Genomic DNA, 14806 nt, shown 5'->3' with positions numbered 1-14806 from the left:
AGTGTTTTGTTACAGGGGTGGCTCAGTGTGGGTGTGTATTTTCAGCAGCACAGACATTACTGAATGATCACAGATATCCTGCAGACGTGTCTTTATTATCCTCTGCCTATTCAGCTACAATAGGTAGCTATTTGTCACTCATGAACGTGACTCTATTGAGTATAAAGGCTACAATACGGTATTGAGTATTTACAGTATAGAGTTTGGAGACTTCGATAGTGTTGGATTTTCTTATCTTGCTTTATGCAAAAGTGCCCTGGTGTTTCAGATTTTGACAGGTGCTTTGGAAATGATTGCCTGCATTCCGACACTATCTTCATCATAATGTAAATTTCTGCAGAAATTCTTCCAGAAATTATTGGGAAGAAGTTTTGCATCTGTTGATGGCAGGTTCAAAACTGCTGCTGGCATTTCTCATAACAGGAAAAACAACACTACAAAGGATGCATGAGAAACAACAGCTTACCTTTTATATCTGCCTGCCCTTTGGAAGGTGGAACACAAGCAAAGCAAAAGTCCATAATTAAATGTGAATGAAAGGAACGAGAACAGAACACTACGACTAAGACAAGACCAGTCTTCAAGGCATTCTAAAACAATCACCATTGTTTATTTACAATATATTAAACTGTAATGCAAAATTTATAACAAGTGGTCAATTTGTTCAATAATGAAAATAAACAATAACTATTTTCAAAGCTAGCATGAATCATACACATATTTATATATAAATACTGTGTGCAGTCAGCAATATCATGCCTGCACTTTTGTTTTTTTTGTTTCTGTTGAAGCCAGACACTTTCATCAGGGTCAATGAAATCAAAATGCATTTCCACACTGGTGTTGACTGCAGAGAGAATAAAAATGAATAGTCTACAAAAAGCATGTATAGTAGAATCGCACACAACTTCTCCCACAATGGAAAAACATCCACAAATGTATTCCTGTCTTTCCTGGACCTTAAATGGCTTTCATAAATATCTTAATGCTACTCAGTAAATACCAGACAGATGACGACATGGAGTGACACAACAGTCAGCGACAATGAAAATGCAGGTTTCACCTTCTTGCTGTTTACATGACTTCACAGTATTGGTTATATTGGTGGCTGTAAGGTGTCCAGTTAATAAGGTTACAGTTAAATTACCCAATGAGCCTTTAAAACAGAAGGGTGGTGGTATTGTGGATCCTTCTTATTTTCACCAAAATCCACAAATCCATTAAGGATGAGTTAACACTGGTTCATTAAAACTGCATCACGGCGATCAAATTCAACTTATGAAGTTCAAATTTTTATCTCTAATCAATAGCAAATCATCCTGACAGTATCTACCTTTGAGGGGACCGACAGCTAGAGAGTCCAAAGCATGAGCTATCTCATTGGATTGGAAAACTTGTGACATGGGGGGGAAAGTGATATTGGTGTAATGACGTTGCTGTATTACAGATTCTCAGTGTATAACTGCAACAGGATGTGCCTTTCACCGTCATCGTCTACTACATGCCCTGTCGCCGTAACCGTAAACCAGGCTAATGTTCTATTAACTCGCATCAAATGGAGAAAACTTCCTAGCAGTGCTGAACGAATAATCATAACAACAAAAGTAACGTGTGGCAGCCACGGATGGAAAAATCCTGGATAGATCAAGTTGTTTTCGGACTGCGTAAGGTGCAACAGACTATGCAGTAATGCAAGCTTGTCACTTAGGGGAGGCAGCAGAGGCACGGTGAATGAACAAAACACTAATGGCAGAACACACTTCAGGACAGGCTACGTGTGTTGTGTTCACGGAACTCAAACGGATCATGCATTGCATCAAGTTTGTTTGAATTATATATTTTAGAAAATGTGTTTTATGATCTGCATTGTACTGTTCACTTTTAGAGTAACAAGCAATGTAAGAAATTACTGATCCTTTTTTTCAATCTATATATCTGTGAGCCATTTTTAGATTTATGTCTTCAGTTGGAACCAACAGGTTTAAAACTAAGAGTGTGTGATGACACCTGAGCCAGCTCCATTTGCTGAAGAAGACCAAAATACACGGCTGAAAGCTCCAAAAAAGGAGCGTTTCCAAAGCCAAAAGGCAACGTTGTTATTGGTCTTTCCATGTGATTAGTTGGCAATAAAAAAATAGAATAACACAAGACTTTTCCTTTGAATGCTGGTTGAGGATACCATCTGTTCTGTAAGTTTTTGTGAGAAACCAACAAATGACTGGTGCCCAAAGTAGAAGTACATTCTCTTTGGTAAAGGAAAACACATCAAAATTATGAAAACACAGATGGCAGAAAGGACAAAGCCAAAGTCTCTTCATCACTAAAGAATTTTGGCAAGTACTTCAAATCAAGTGGAAATAAACATAGAAAAGGCATAAAGGCATTTCTCATAACTAAACTTTGATGGCGGTCCTGTGAAAAATAATTTTGTTAAACACCAAAAACAGAGGATTCAGATGTTTCACTTTCATGGTGGAGCAGTTAATGATGCAATCCATTTGCCCTGTAAGGAAGAGATCATTTGCCAGCGAAAAAAGCACAGCAGTTCATGAAAAACAACAGCTGCAGTGAGGCCAGCTGTAGATGAGTCCACTTAAATCAAATATCACTTGTTCCAAAAAGGAAAGAAAAAGAAAAAGCCAAGGACTTTACCCAGGACTGGCAAAAAGTAAAACAGTGCACACACATATTTGAACAAAGGCTTTTTGGCAATACATATTATTTTTGTGTACTATAAGGAAAGAAGGTAAGAAGAGAGACAGAGACAAAACAGGGAAAGGATCTGTTATCGTTGCAAGCTCAAGTTCTTTGGCTCAGTTACAACCATAATGACGGGAATTAAATAGGATGGCTGCTCAAGCCAAGCAACTGCTGCTTACATGCAACCAGCAGAGTGTAGTCGTCGTTAATAACGGACGTGGTGTGTGTGCAGTAAGGTGCACACGCAGCAGGTGCTGTGTTCTGTTAGCGCCAAGTCCAAAAGACCATGTGGATTTAAAAAAACAAACAAAAACTATGAGGATTTGCTATAGATGGCTATAGCAACACTTTTGAATCATCCACAGTATGCGAATGTCTGGATTTTCCTATAGCAAGGTTGTGAGTGTTAAAGTGTACAACTGTACTGACCACATCGTCAATCAACTTTGCATGCAAGGCGAACTGTCACAGTAAAATGAGGGTGCATTTCAGACAATGAATGTTGTCAGCAAGGATGATGATGCTATGATGTGGTCTCATAAGGCCTGTCCTCGCCTTCATTGTCTTTCACATGACTGTCATATCTGTATCGAGAGTAGTGGGAGCCCTGGGCCGCCCTGCCTTCTTCTTTGTCTTCTTCCTCTTCTTCTTCATCAGATCTATCAAAGCAGCAGCGTCTTTGGCCAGGGGGGCTAAAGCGGGAAAGAAAAAGTAGAAGCTGATGTTAAAATCAAAAGAAGTGAAAAAAGTGGAAAAAGGGAATAGTACAGTGTCCATGAGAACTCAAGAACCCAAGCAAATATGGAAATCGACATCATCATTTTGACAATACATGCTGTATGCTGGCTTTAGAAGAGAATGTGAAAATTTCCTCCAAGGAAAATATTCCAAAATATTAACTCACTGGTCGGCAGGTAATCTTTTTAATGACTAACCAAAGAACAAAGGAACCGATTTAGTGCTACTGAGAAAAGTCAGTATACTGAATATGAACGAGACAGCAACATTAGTTTGCAGAACTGCTGCAACACATTTTTACGGCCACATTCACGATAACTTTTTATTTTATTTAGTCAGCAGTTGGGAAAACTACAATGTCACAGCCGTATTGCAAAGTATTGTGGGTAATTATATCACTGTATTCTGGGGAAGCCTGCACCCCGAGCAGACCCACTGGCAGTTTGCAGACAGTGGACAGCTTGGACAGCCCTCAACACTCAGCCTTTGATTTAAATGATTCATTTTATAGAGGAAACCATTGCTTAATAAAAGTAAATCAATCATTGTTTTTCTTGCACCTGGAAGCATATTGCCTGTCATCCTGTGAGTTCATCTTGTTTTAGTGTCTTCAATAATTTTCTGTTGTGTTATGTAATGTTAAGTTTTAGTTTTGCAGTGTTTTTTCCCTAAATTTTAAATAAAATTTCCTTTATTTGCTTGGATTGGTCGTTAAAGTACAGAGGTAAAACATGTGAGTAACTGTTGGCCACAAGTGCAATGCAATGTGGTGCAATGCTAGCATGCAAAACTGTTAAGAAGATACTGGAGTACTAAATGTATGATATAAAACAAATACAAAGCAAAGTGATTCCATCCTCTCAAAATGTTAGCTATTCAGTGGATTTGCACAAAGAAGAAGCCTACTGAAAGTGAAACAAATCATTACCAATATCTAAATGTGATTCAAGTCATTTTTTTAACATATTTTAATGAACTCTGCAACAAAGAATTCAGTCCCATGATCATAGCGTCATGGTCATAGTCCAGTCTTTCCACGTTATTAAACATTCAAACTACCTAAATATTGTAAACTGGGGTTAATTACTGTAAACTGCGCATCTCAAATGAATAAGCTCATTGGTGTAAATCAAGGCTTTGGATCTAATTATACAATTATGGAACCTTTAATTGACTCCTGTTATTTTTACCTTTCTGAGGCTATAAATCAATATGACATCTCAGGCTTAACTGAACCCTGAGTTAATGTCAGTGTTGAGTGTACCATATCACCAAATATACTTTGTGCTGTGACAAAATTCAAAAATCATCCAAGACATTCCTGCTCCCAAACAATCCTCTGTGAAAGCCTTAAGAGTATAAAACTCTGTTAAACAAAGTGACAAAGCAGCAGCAACAGAGGCTATTTTCACTACTGCTGACGTGTGTAGTAGTAACAATGAAATACTGTTAGCATGCTGACAATCACACGTCAAAAATGCAAAACACAAATTAGAATTTCAAACTGTGAAAGTCTAATCCTAGTCAGACTGGATGGAGGACATTTATCGCGCTGACTGATAACAGTGAAAATATCTTTGATTTGTTAGGTCACACCATGCTTCAAAAACACTCTTCAAGCTCAGTCTGTATCAGGCTACCACCTATTGAGTGCCTCAGTCACTGTCTGGCCGGTACAGGTACTTCATCACCAGGCTGTCCACCTTCTTCTTCCTCTTTTTATCTTCCTTTTTGTTAGCAGGCTGGTTCTCACTCTGTGTCCTACCTCCTCCTTCTCCCTCTAGACCGGACACTTTGTGAACTGGAGCCCTCTTAACACTACTGGAGCTCCGGTAGGAAATAGTGGAGGCACCGGAGCTCGACTCTGACCCCGTGTCTGACTCTGAATCTGAAGAAGAAGACGAGGAAGAAGAGGAAGATTCATTTCTCTTTTTGGACTTCTTGGACTTCTTGGACCTCCTCTTGGAGCTCCTGCGATGACGGTCATCTCCTGAGCTGTCAGATTCAGAACTGTGGCTCCTCTTCTTCTTTTTGTTCTTTCCTTTGCTCTTGCTTCGACGGTGACTGCTGCAGCTGCTGGCATTGCGGGAAGGTCTCAAGCAGTCGAGAGCAGATGCAGAGCGTCTGAGACTGCTGGCAGGGTAAGTGCTGTCACTATTATGGATACCTTTGCTGTCATCTCCATCATTCTTGGATTTTTCTTCACCGTCAGAGTCTTCCAAGCTCCTACGCTTGAATTTGATAGGTTTGAAACTCAGTACCTCATCAATGGCTTTCTCTAGGTCAGGGTCGAGGTAGTTGCGATGACTGACTGTTTTTATATCCCAGTTATCTACTTTGTCATAATCCCCAACTGATGACCTGGCTAGTGGCGGTGGCATGGAGATACTGCGGCCAGTAGATGAGTGTGGACTGTACGCTGACCTCTCTGTGAAGGCCACGCTTCGGCTATCATCGATATCAACATCAAACTCACTTAAACGGCAGCTGCGCGCTAGCGACATATGGGAATCTGCTTGGCTAACACTTCCAGGACTGCGACCCCCAGACCTTCTACTAAAGCAAGGGCTACCGCCATACAGTGACCGCCCACCTCTGCCTTCATCGAAGCAGGAGGTGCGCTGGCGTCGTCCAAGTGGGCTTGACGGATCTCGGCTGATGGTAGACTTGGCATCATTCTCTGGGCTTAATCCAAGACGCATGGAAGTGTGACTCGGTGCAGAGACTAATATAGCTGATTCTCTGTCAAAGTCACCCCAGCGACTGTCCATGCCTTTCCTGGCTCGGCTGCTGGCCTCTGAATAGGCCTGGGATATAACTGATTCTCTGTCATTCATGTCATCCCCTGCCTGGGATTTCCTTCTGGAGCTTACTGAGTAGGTATCATCCTTAAGATCTGAGGTTTTGGGTGTCGCCTTTTGGAAGGATAGAGTGCCTTCTGACTCTGCATTCTCTTTGAGGGCGCTCAGGAGGGCATCCCCTTTGCCACTGATGGAGTCAAGGTTGGATCGTTTTCTGTAGCTGAGGGAGCTCATCACTGACATTGGCCTGCCCGACTCTACCCCTTTGCCTTCTTTATTTACCTCTTTCCATTCCTTACCCTCCTTCCACTCTTTCCCTTCCTTTTCGTCTACATTTAAAGCAAATCTAAAAAGAAACAACAGAGGAAAGAACAAAGAAATAAAGAGAGAGAAAAGATAAGGATGAGATTTTGGCTTGAGTGGCGGGAGTAAAGGAAGAGAATAAGAAACAAATTAACCAAACTTGAAAAATCAGAAAAACAGAGATGTGACGAAATATTTAAGAATTGAGCAAAATCAGAATTGAGCAATGGGAAAAAACAAACAACAACAAAAAAAAAAACAGGTTAAGGAGAGTGCAACTGGAGACAAATTTGTGTGACAAATATAGAAATATATAAAAACCTGGCCAGCAAGTGCACCCTGGATTTTGAGAAATATACAGAAAATGTGCTTTTTTTACATCAAGACCTGTACTGATAATGTGACTGTTGACAAACAAATCAGGGTTTATCCCAATCAAAAGCCCTGGATGAACAGGGTAGTAGAAGTACATTTCTATCAAAAGCATGTAACTCTGCCTTCAGGTCCGGGGACAAGGCTGCCAAGGACAACTAGAGGAGGAAAATAGAAGACCATCTGACACAGAGCAACCCATGGCAGGTGTGGCAAGGTTTACAACATCTCACCAACTATAAGGGCCGACCATCTGTGACTGTAAGCGCTAACACTGAGATAGCAGAGGAACTTAACCATTTCTTTGCCCAGTTTGTGCTCAGCAAAGTACTGAAGGCTTGTGCAGACCAGCTATCAGGGGTTCTGACGAGGATATTCAACAACTCCATCACAGGCCTCCATCTCCACCTGCTTAAAGTCCGCCACAATTATCCCTGTCCCCAAAAAGCCAGCAGGCTTAATGATTACAGGACTATAGCAATCACTTCGGTTGTAATGAAGTGCTTTGATAAAGTCCGATCAACAGACAATGGCATCAACACAGCCTTCCATACCACACTGGCCCTTTGAGACAAACTGCTTGTAAAAATGGGCTATACAAATAAAGTTGACTTGACTTGACACTGTGCCACATGACGAAGCCGGGGAGCTACGTTAGAATGCTGTAAGTGGATTACAGTTCAGCATTCAATACGATTATCCCAGAGATACTTGTAGACACACTGCTACACCTAGACTTCCCCGCCTCCCCTTGTGCCTGGATTATGACCTTTCTCACAAACCGCCCGCAGCCTGGGAGGATTGGTCCCACGCTCAGCACTGGCTCCCCACAGGGCTGTCCCCACAGTCCCAGCAGAGACAACATGTTTTAAGACTGCTTCGCAACAATAACCTGAGGGAAAATCTGCTGGTGACATCCACCCGCTACACCACCGAGAGTCTGCTGGCATATTGCATCACTGCGTTTTGCACTGTTTCAAATGAGGCACATCTAATTTTGTTGTAGTGACGTACAATGACAATAAAGCATTCATTCATTCACATGGGACCAACAAATTGTCAAGACAAACACCAACAATATTTTACCGTCGATCCAGGACAAATGAATGCCACAGTAATGATTGGCAAATCTCAACTTCAACCCTCTTTGACCAATGTGATGTTATGGCGAAAAAATAATACTGTAATACAACATTAACACAGACATTTCACTAAAAAGCATATTTACAGTACTTCTGGAGAAAGGGAAGTATCACAATGAAGTGAGTAATGTTTGACTTTTAGCCATTATATGAAGTTATTTTTGACTGTTGTTGATCAAAACTAATAAAACCTACATCTAAATAGTTTGACTGAAAAATATGAATTCATATGAATGAATAGCTATAGCTAGAATAGAAGGATTCACACCATCTGGAATGAAGAAACACTATGTCCTACTTTGTGAAGTAATGTTTATATTGTGTATGTCTAACTGATAGGGTTCATTACAATATATTTACAAAAACAAGGTAAATGTTGGCAAAAACTGATGGGAGATTAAACAAATTATCCATCCATCCATCTTCTATACCGCTTATCCGTCAGGGTCGCGGGGGAGCTGGAGCCTATCCCAGCTGACTACGGACGAGAGGCGGGGTTCACCCTGGACTGGTCGCCAGTCAATCACAGGGCCAACACACAAAGACAGACAACCACACACTCTCACACTCACACCTAGGGGGCAATGTAGAGCAGCCAATTAACCTAATGAGCATGTTTTTGGTATTGTGGGAGGAAGCCGGAGTACCCGGAGAAAACCCACGCAGGCACAGGGAGAACATGCAAACTCCACATAGAAGGGCCCAGACCGGGATTCAAACCTGGAACCCTCTTGCTATGAGGCGACAGTGCTAACCACTGCACCACCGTGCCGCCCACAAATTATCCAATTACTCAAATTTATTAGTAATAGGACTTCTTTTCTTCACGATCCTTTCTCTAATGTTAAACCAAGACACTAGGTTTAAAACAGATCCTACACAATGTATCTCTATGAGCATTACCAAACATGTCAGTAACCTCATTTGGGTAGACTCTTGCACAAAATGTTTTCCATTTTCAAAGAAACTTGACTCACTCAAGTCACTTATTACAAGTATTACAACAAGGGGAAATGTTTGCTAGTTCAGTGAATTAGTCAATATCTATAGGGACATGCTGCTGAGAAAGAGTTTAAAACTCTTTTAAGGTTGGGAGTGGCTCAGCTGAGGGAGGGAACTTAAATCTTCTGGTAAGGAGACAAATCTGGGAAAACTGAAGATGTCAGCTTGCAGACACATTCATTTATCTCAGTGAGTGGCTCAGGTAGACTATGCCAGCTGGCCATTGGGAATGTTGATAAATCTACCACAGAGGTGGTTTGTTTGTGGAGGGGGGGGGGGGTCACTCCTCATTGAGTGGGTGACAATAAAGATGGAGTAGCTAGACAATATATTTAAGTAACAGCAACCACCTCACTTCAGCTAAGTATTCTGCTCTGCTTTCCTTGCATTTCCTCTGGGTCAGGTCACATACACCATTTCATACAGACAGGCCAAAAGCAGTTAAATGTCTAAGTAGACTGCTTACTAACTGCTGCTGAAGTGAAAGCAAGACACCTGCCTTCGCACTGACCTGGAGCTCTTGAGACTTCCATCATCGGAGAGGTTCTTCGCAGAACCTTTGCTTTTGGACAACCAGGACTTCACTCCATCCACACGGTCCTCCACCTCAGAGTCTGTGTCTGAATCCCCCTGACTGGTGAGGGATCACACAAGGAAAAGAAGTCAGCAAAGGAAGAAAGAAGCACAGGAGAGATGCAATGGAAATGAAGGTTAGGAATACAGAAAAGAGGCAGGCATAAATATTCAGCGAGGAGAGATTAAGACTGTGAAAGGGGAGTCAACTCGGATAAAAACATTCCTGTAATTTTCTGTCTCTATGGAAGTAGAGAATGAAGAACTGGCTGTAAGTGTTAGTGTGGAAGAAAAAAAGGATTGTGGCATTTATTCTCGATCAAAGTCAGCACATGCAGTCAGCTCAAAAAACCCTGTAAACACACAAACATGCCTGCAAGAGGTTGTATGGATTTAAAGATCACACAGCAACTTCTTCCAGTCGTCACTGTTAGATGAGTGCTATCGCAGTCCAGCCGTTTCAGCAATCTCTCCTGTTAGATGTGATAAGATTTTACACAACAAATGTATCGCTGAGATCTGCTCACTCTGACATCCAACACCAGTCATCACCCAAGATGACAATCCTTAGTACTCAGTTCTACTTTGTTATCTAAACTACTTATTTGAAAGTGAGGAGGAAAGCCAATCTGAGCTGTGATTGAGGTACTAATTTAATAATAAGTAGTTTGATGACATGCTGACAGCGACCAGATTTTCTCATGATGCTGGAAAGGGGGAGGTACTACTGTGATTTGGTATTACCACTTCATAATTGAGGGGACTTTTGAGACAAATTTAGAAAAGAATATCCAAATTGAAAAGAGATTCATTTGCTTGAGTTATCTTGACATCTCACAAACACTATATAGACATTCTAAATACAGATTTAACAGCTTCCACAGTGAGAAGGCTTTCAACAAGATTTTGGAGTGTTTCTGGGAATTGTTGTCCTTTCATGCAGTAGAGCATTTGTCAGGTCAGGCACTGATGTTGGACAGAAAAGCCTGGCTCACAACCTCCGTTCCAGTTCATCCCAAAGGTGTTGGATGGGGTTGAGGTCAGGGCTCTGTGTGGGCCAGTCAAGTTCCACACCACACTCAACCAACCATGTCTTTATGGACTTTGCTTTGTGCACTGGGGCACAGTCATGCTGGAATAGAAAAGGGCCTTCAACAAACTGTTGCCACAAAGTTGGAAGCATAGCATTGGCCAAAATGTCTTGGGATGCTGAAGAATTAAGATTTCCCTTCACGGAAATAAGAGGCCTAGCCCAACCCCTGAAAAACAGCAACAAAGAAGTGTCTCTGGATACTTTTGTCTATACAGTGTACATACACAAACACACATTTCCTCAACACAACTTAGCGTCTTTCATTAGACCCTCACTGCCTGTTAACAACTACAACTTTCAAACTCATACAGCCTGCTATGCAAGCTACGTTAGCCGCTACTATTATACACATCAGAATCTCTGATCGAACTTCAACTTGCACTGTAGTTTTGACAAGGAAGAAGAATTCATGACTTAAAAAATATCTCTCTGGTCTTGTAGCATTGATTCCGGGTCTTACTTAAGTTTCATCATTAGTACAACAGTGTTATAGTAAAGGAGTGCAATGCTCTGCTTTTTTACACATTCTTTCGGTACCACAGACAACATACAACTAAAAACACATACAAAAAATCTCAAATACTATGGCCCCAGTTCACCATTTAATTTGATATATTTCAGCGAAAATGCTTTTATTAGTGGCACCCTCCTGCTTTTACAGATGCTAAGCAATCAGGGCCTGCTGGAACGCAGCAGAGGTATTGACTTCTATTAAGACAATTAGCATTAACGTACAACGGCCTCTTTGCATCAGAGTACATTGCACCTTGATGTCAAGACTATTTGTTCTTTAAAATGAGACTTCAGAACGGGATTTGATGTTAAGCTGCAATCTGTGTTTGGGGCTACTATCCTACTGCTTTCTCTGTTTCTAAGTAAATATACCTCACAAAGACCAAACCACCTTCTCCACATTAAGAATAAATGGGAAAATGTTTTCAGATCTATAAATTATATCACAACCAATGATTGTGGCAAGACGGCAAAACTATAAAAACAACACTTATGTTAAAAAAGCATTTTTCTTTCAACTGCACATCAGAGAAACACCAGATTTACCTTTCATCTGGTAATTATTTTCATTGCCAGTCCTGCAAACACATGCAGTCATATGCATATAATCGTAATTTCAGTTCTTGACAGAATGATTTGGTACACAGCTGGGCACTGCACTGTTTTTCCTCTCAATTATCATTACACGTTCACAAACCACTGCGAGCAATGGAGTAAAATAGAGGGCTTGTCATAAAATTTGACACGGATGAAAAGAGCGCAACACTCATTAAGTGCCGTCAAAGCCCAGTGCTTGTGTGGCGCTGTGAAATTAAGTTGTTACAGCTTAATAGTCCTATAGAGACATCAGAGGGGTGGCTCAACAGCTCTGCATCTGTTTCAGAGAGCCTCCCATCTTGCTGAGGAAGAGAGAGACAATTTTTTTTTTTTTACAGAGCCCTGAAAGGCCCAGTACCACCTATAATTAAAGTCATTAGCAATCAGAGACAAAAGCTCCCTGGATTTCAAAGGGGAGATTTCAAATAATGGCTTGCCCACTGAGAGCCAAATGCATAGCCTACTAGCTCTCATGGAATACAATAACCTTGGATGGCAATGCTGGGCCTACATTCATGGCAAAGACATGGAGGAAGGGAGAGGAGGAAGAATGGAGGTGACGGACTCTTAAGCTGTAATTAGTTTTGCAGAACATGCCTCAACTATTAGACGATCTGGGGATTTGCTGCTGCGTGCTGTCATGATGACAAAGCACCCCAGTGTCATTGATTTTGGCACTGTGGACACTCGGCGAAGGGAGACGATGTCTACTGCCAGGTAACAGAAGCTAAAATCCAGATGTTTTCCTCTCGGACCCTTCTTAACTTTAAAGCTTGACAGGGTTTCTGTGTGGATCAGCCCTCCTAAATTAGTCTTTTACCTTTGGGGAAATTAAGTACACTAAGGTATTCTTTTCACCTTGTAACCTTGGTGACAGTGCATTTACTAGACACCAGGCCTTACAGTAGAAGTAAAAATGACAATTTAGCTCTTAGAATTGCATGCCAGATATGTTTTTTGAGGGATCATAATTGCTGCCTGGATTGGCTGCTGTGAACTGACAACATTTTTTACAGTCTAAAAAGTGTTCCATTCTTGTACTTCACAAAAGTCATAGGGAGGTGCTCAGGGTAAACGGTGGGCTTACAAAATGAAGTACTTCGACACCAGTCGCTCTCTCTCTACATTCTTTATCCACATGTGGCTATGGTTCCATTAAACCAAAACACTTGGCCTAAACACAACCAACATGGGAGCAGAGGCTGGAGAACTGGCTTGTGACTGGAGGGTCGCTGGTTCAATTCCCCTGGCCAGCAGGAAAAACTTGGGCCAGGGGAAGTGAATAATCAATGTTACCTCCCTCCTTTAGCACTGGCTGACATGCCCTTGAGCAGGGCACCTAACCCCCTAACTGCTCCTCAGGCACCACCTGCACTACCTGACATGGAAGCCCACTGCTCCGGTGGTTGTTAACTGCATGCAGTGTGCTGTGTTGACAAATGTCTCTTTTTGGGACATGTCAACTTCTGTGAAACTCCTGTACACTGTTTTCTTTAATACTTTGGTTCTGTTTTCTTCGAAATGTTGTTATTTTACTAAGATTTGCGCATAAATACAGCTGTTGTCTGCCACAGTCCCACATTTTCCATACATTCTATCCCACAGATAAAAAAAATAAAAAACACACAAGCTGCACTACATACAATGCACTACATATGTGTACATACTTTTGTGTGGATAAAAAAGGTGGAATCTATCTTTTCTGACATAATGCTCAGCACATATCATGTTACTTCCTGAAAGCCTCCTTACTAGCTAGAGACTTCTAACCGTGGTAATCCAGGCCAAAATTAAACTAATTTAATACATATTTTATGACAATCAAACCTTGTACTTACACTTGCTGAAGCATTACTGAACTTACACCAGAGCTGACTTGATCGTCGTCCATCACTGTCTGTCATGTTCTTGCCATTATCACTACTGCAATATATCCCAAGAAACAGTGTGTTTTGCACACTATAGGTTTCATATTAAGATTTCAGACAGAATAAAAAACAGGGTGACATACTAGTTTAGCCAACTCAACAGCCTAAACACTGTGTAAGATAAATATAATGCTGGGTCTGAGTAAAACTTACTACAGCATAATCGTCCAGCTGTATAACTTTGACTGTCATTACTCTCCAAGACTTTCTTATCTGTGTGCAATTTCATAATACACTAAAGAGCACACAGAGACCTCTCAGGTCTACAGCCAACAACACAATGGTGGGCAGTATGTAATTGAGTACTTCACACACGGTGTCAACCACAATTTATATTCTTGACCACCATAGCATTAGTTAAGCCCTTCTGAAAGCCTGAGGGAAGCAAACAAACACAGTGCTGAGGAGACATTAATTGTCTGTGACATTCTGCCGCCATTGGTTGTACATCTCTGTTACAGACTACTGCATTCATCATTAGCTTCCGTGGATGCTCCTGCTCTGCTCTCCTGTGTCCCTGGGTCTTATAGACGCCACTGTTTATGCCTCTGATATATGAAACTGTCGACCTAGCGAAATCCCCGTGGCTTTGGAGCACAAACAGGCACGTGCATCATTTCCAAGATAATCAGGAAACATTTGCTTGTAAAACATTCACAGCATCACATGAAAAGGTAACAATGTGCAACAAAACTTCCACAATGGGTTCTGTGCAATATAAAATGCACAAATTTAGTAATTTTTTTAGCCATACATAAAACTAGCTATGGTTGCAAAAAAAAACATCCCCTATAGTCAAAAATCTGGCCTAAAAAACTTGGTGTGAAAATCTTAGAATACTAGAATTGTTCCTTTATCCTCCAAGCCTTTGAATCAGTAGGCCAAGAAAAGACATGTTTGACCAACAGCTAAGTGAGCAATGATATGGGACACAAAGTGAACAGGTATAGCTACAGTGGCTTGCGAAACTATTTGGCCCCTTTGAACTTTGTGACCTTTTGACACATTTCAGGCTTCAAACATAAAGATATAAAACTGTAATTT

General features: G+C 41.2%; 1 protein-coding gene across 14 annotated transcripts in view; it reads right to left on the bottom strand.

Annotated features, from left to right (window-relative positions):
• Positions 1–588: 588 nt before the first annotated feature.
• Positions 589–14806, bottom strand: part of myo18ab (myosin XVIIIAb) — a 132837-nt gene continuing 118619 nt past the window's right edge. For 11 of the 14 annotated variants that reach the window (XM_046388104.1, XM_046388103.1, XM_046388109.1 and 8 more), the window contains 3 exons: positions 9570–9692; positions 5082–6585; positions 3257–3392 (listed from right to left, as the gene is read on the bottom strand). In XM_046388104.1, the coding sequence (XP_046244060.1) occupies positions 5094–6585; positions 9570–9692 (1615 nt within the window). In that variant the 3' untranslated portion in view covers positions 3257–3392; positions 5082–5093. Of the gene's footprint in view, positions 3393–5081; positions 6586–9557; positions 9693–14806 lie in introns of all 14 variants that reach the window. The other 3 variants (XM_046388106.1, XM_046388107.1, XM_046388105.1) reach the window with 2 other exon arrangements.

The sequence above is a fragment of the Scatophagus argus genome, chromosome 5, assembly GCF_020382885.2.
Source record: "Scatophagus argus isolate fScaArg1 chromosome 5, fScaArg1.pri, whole genome shotgun sequence".
NCBI lineage: Eukaryota > Metazoa > Chordata > Actinopteri > Scatophagidae > Scatophagus > Scatophagus argus.
This window is presented reverse-complemented; position numbering and strand designations above follow the sequence as displayed.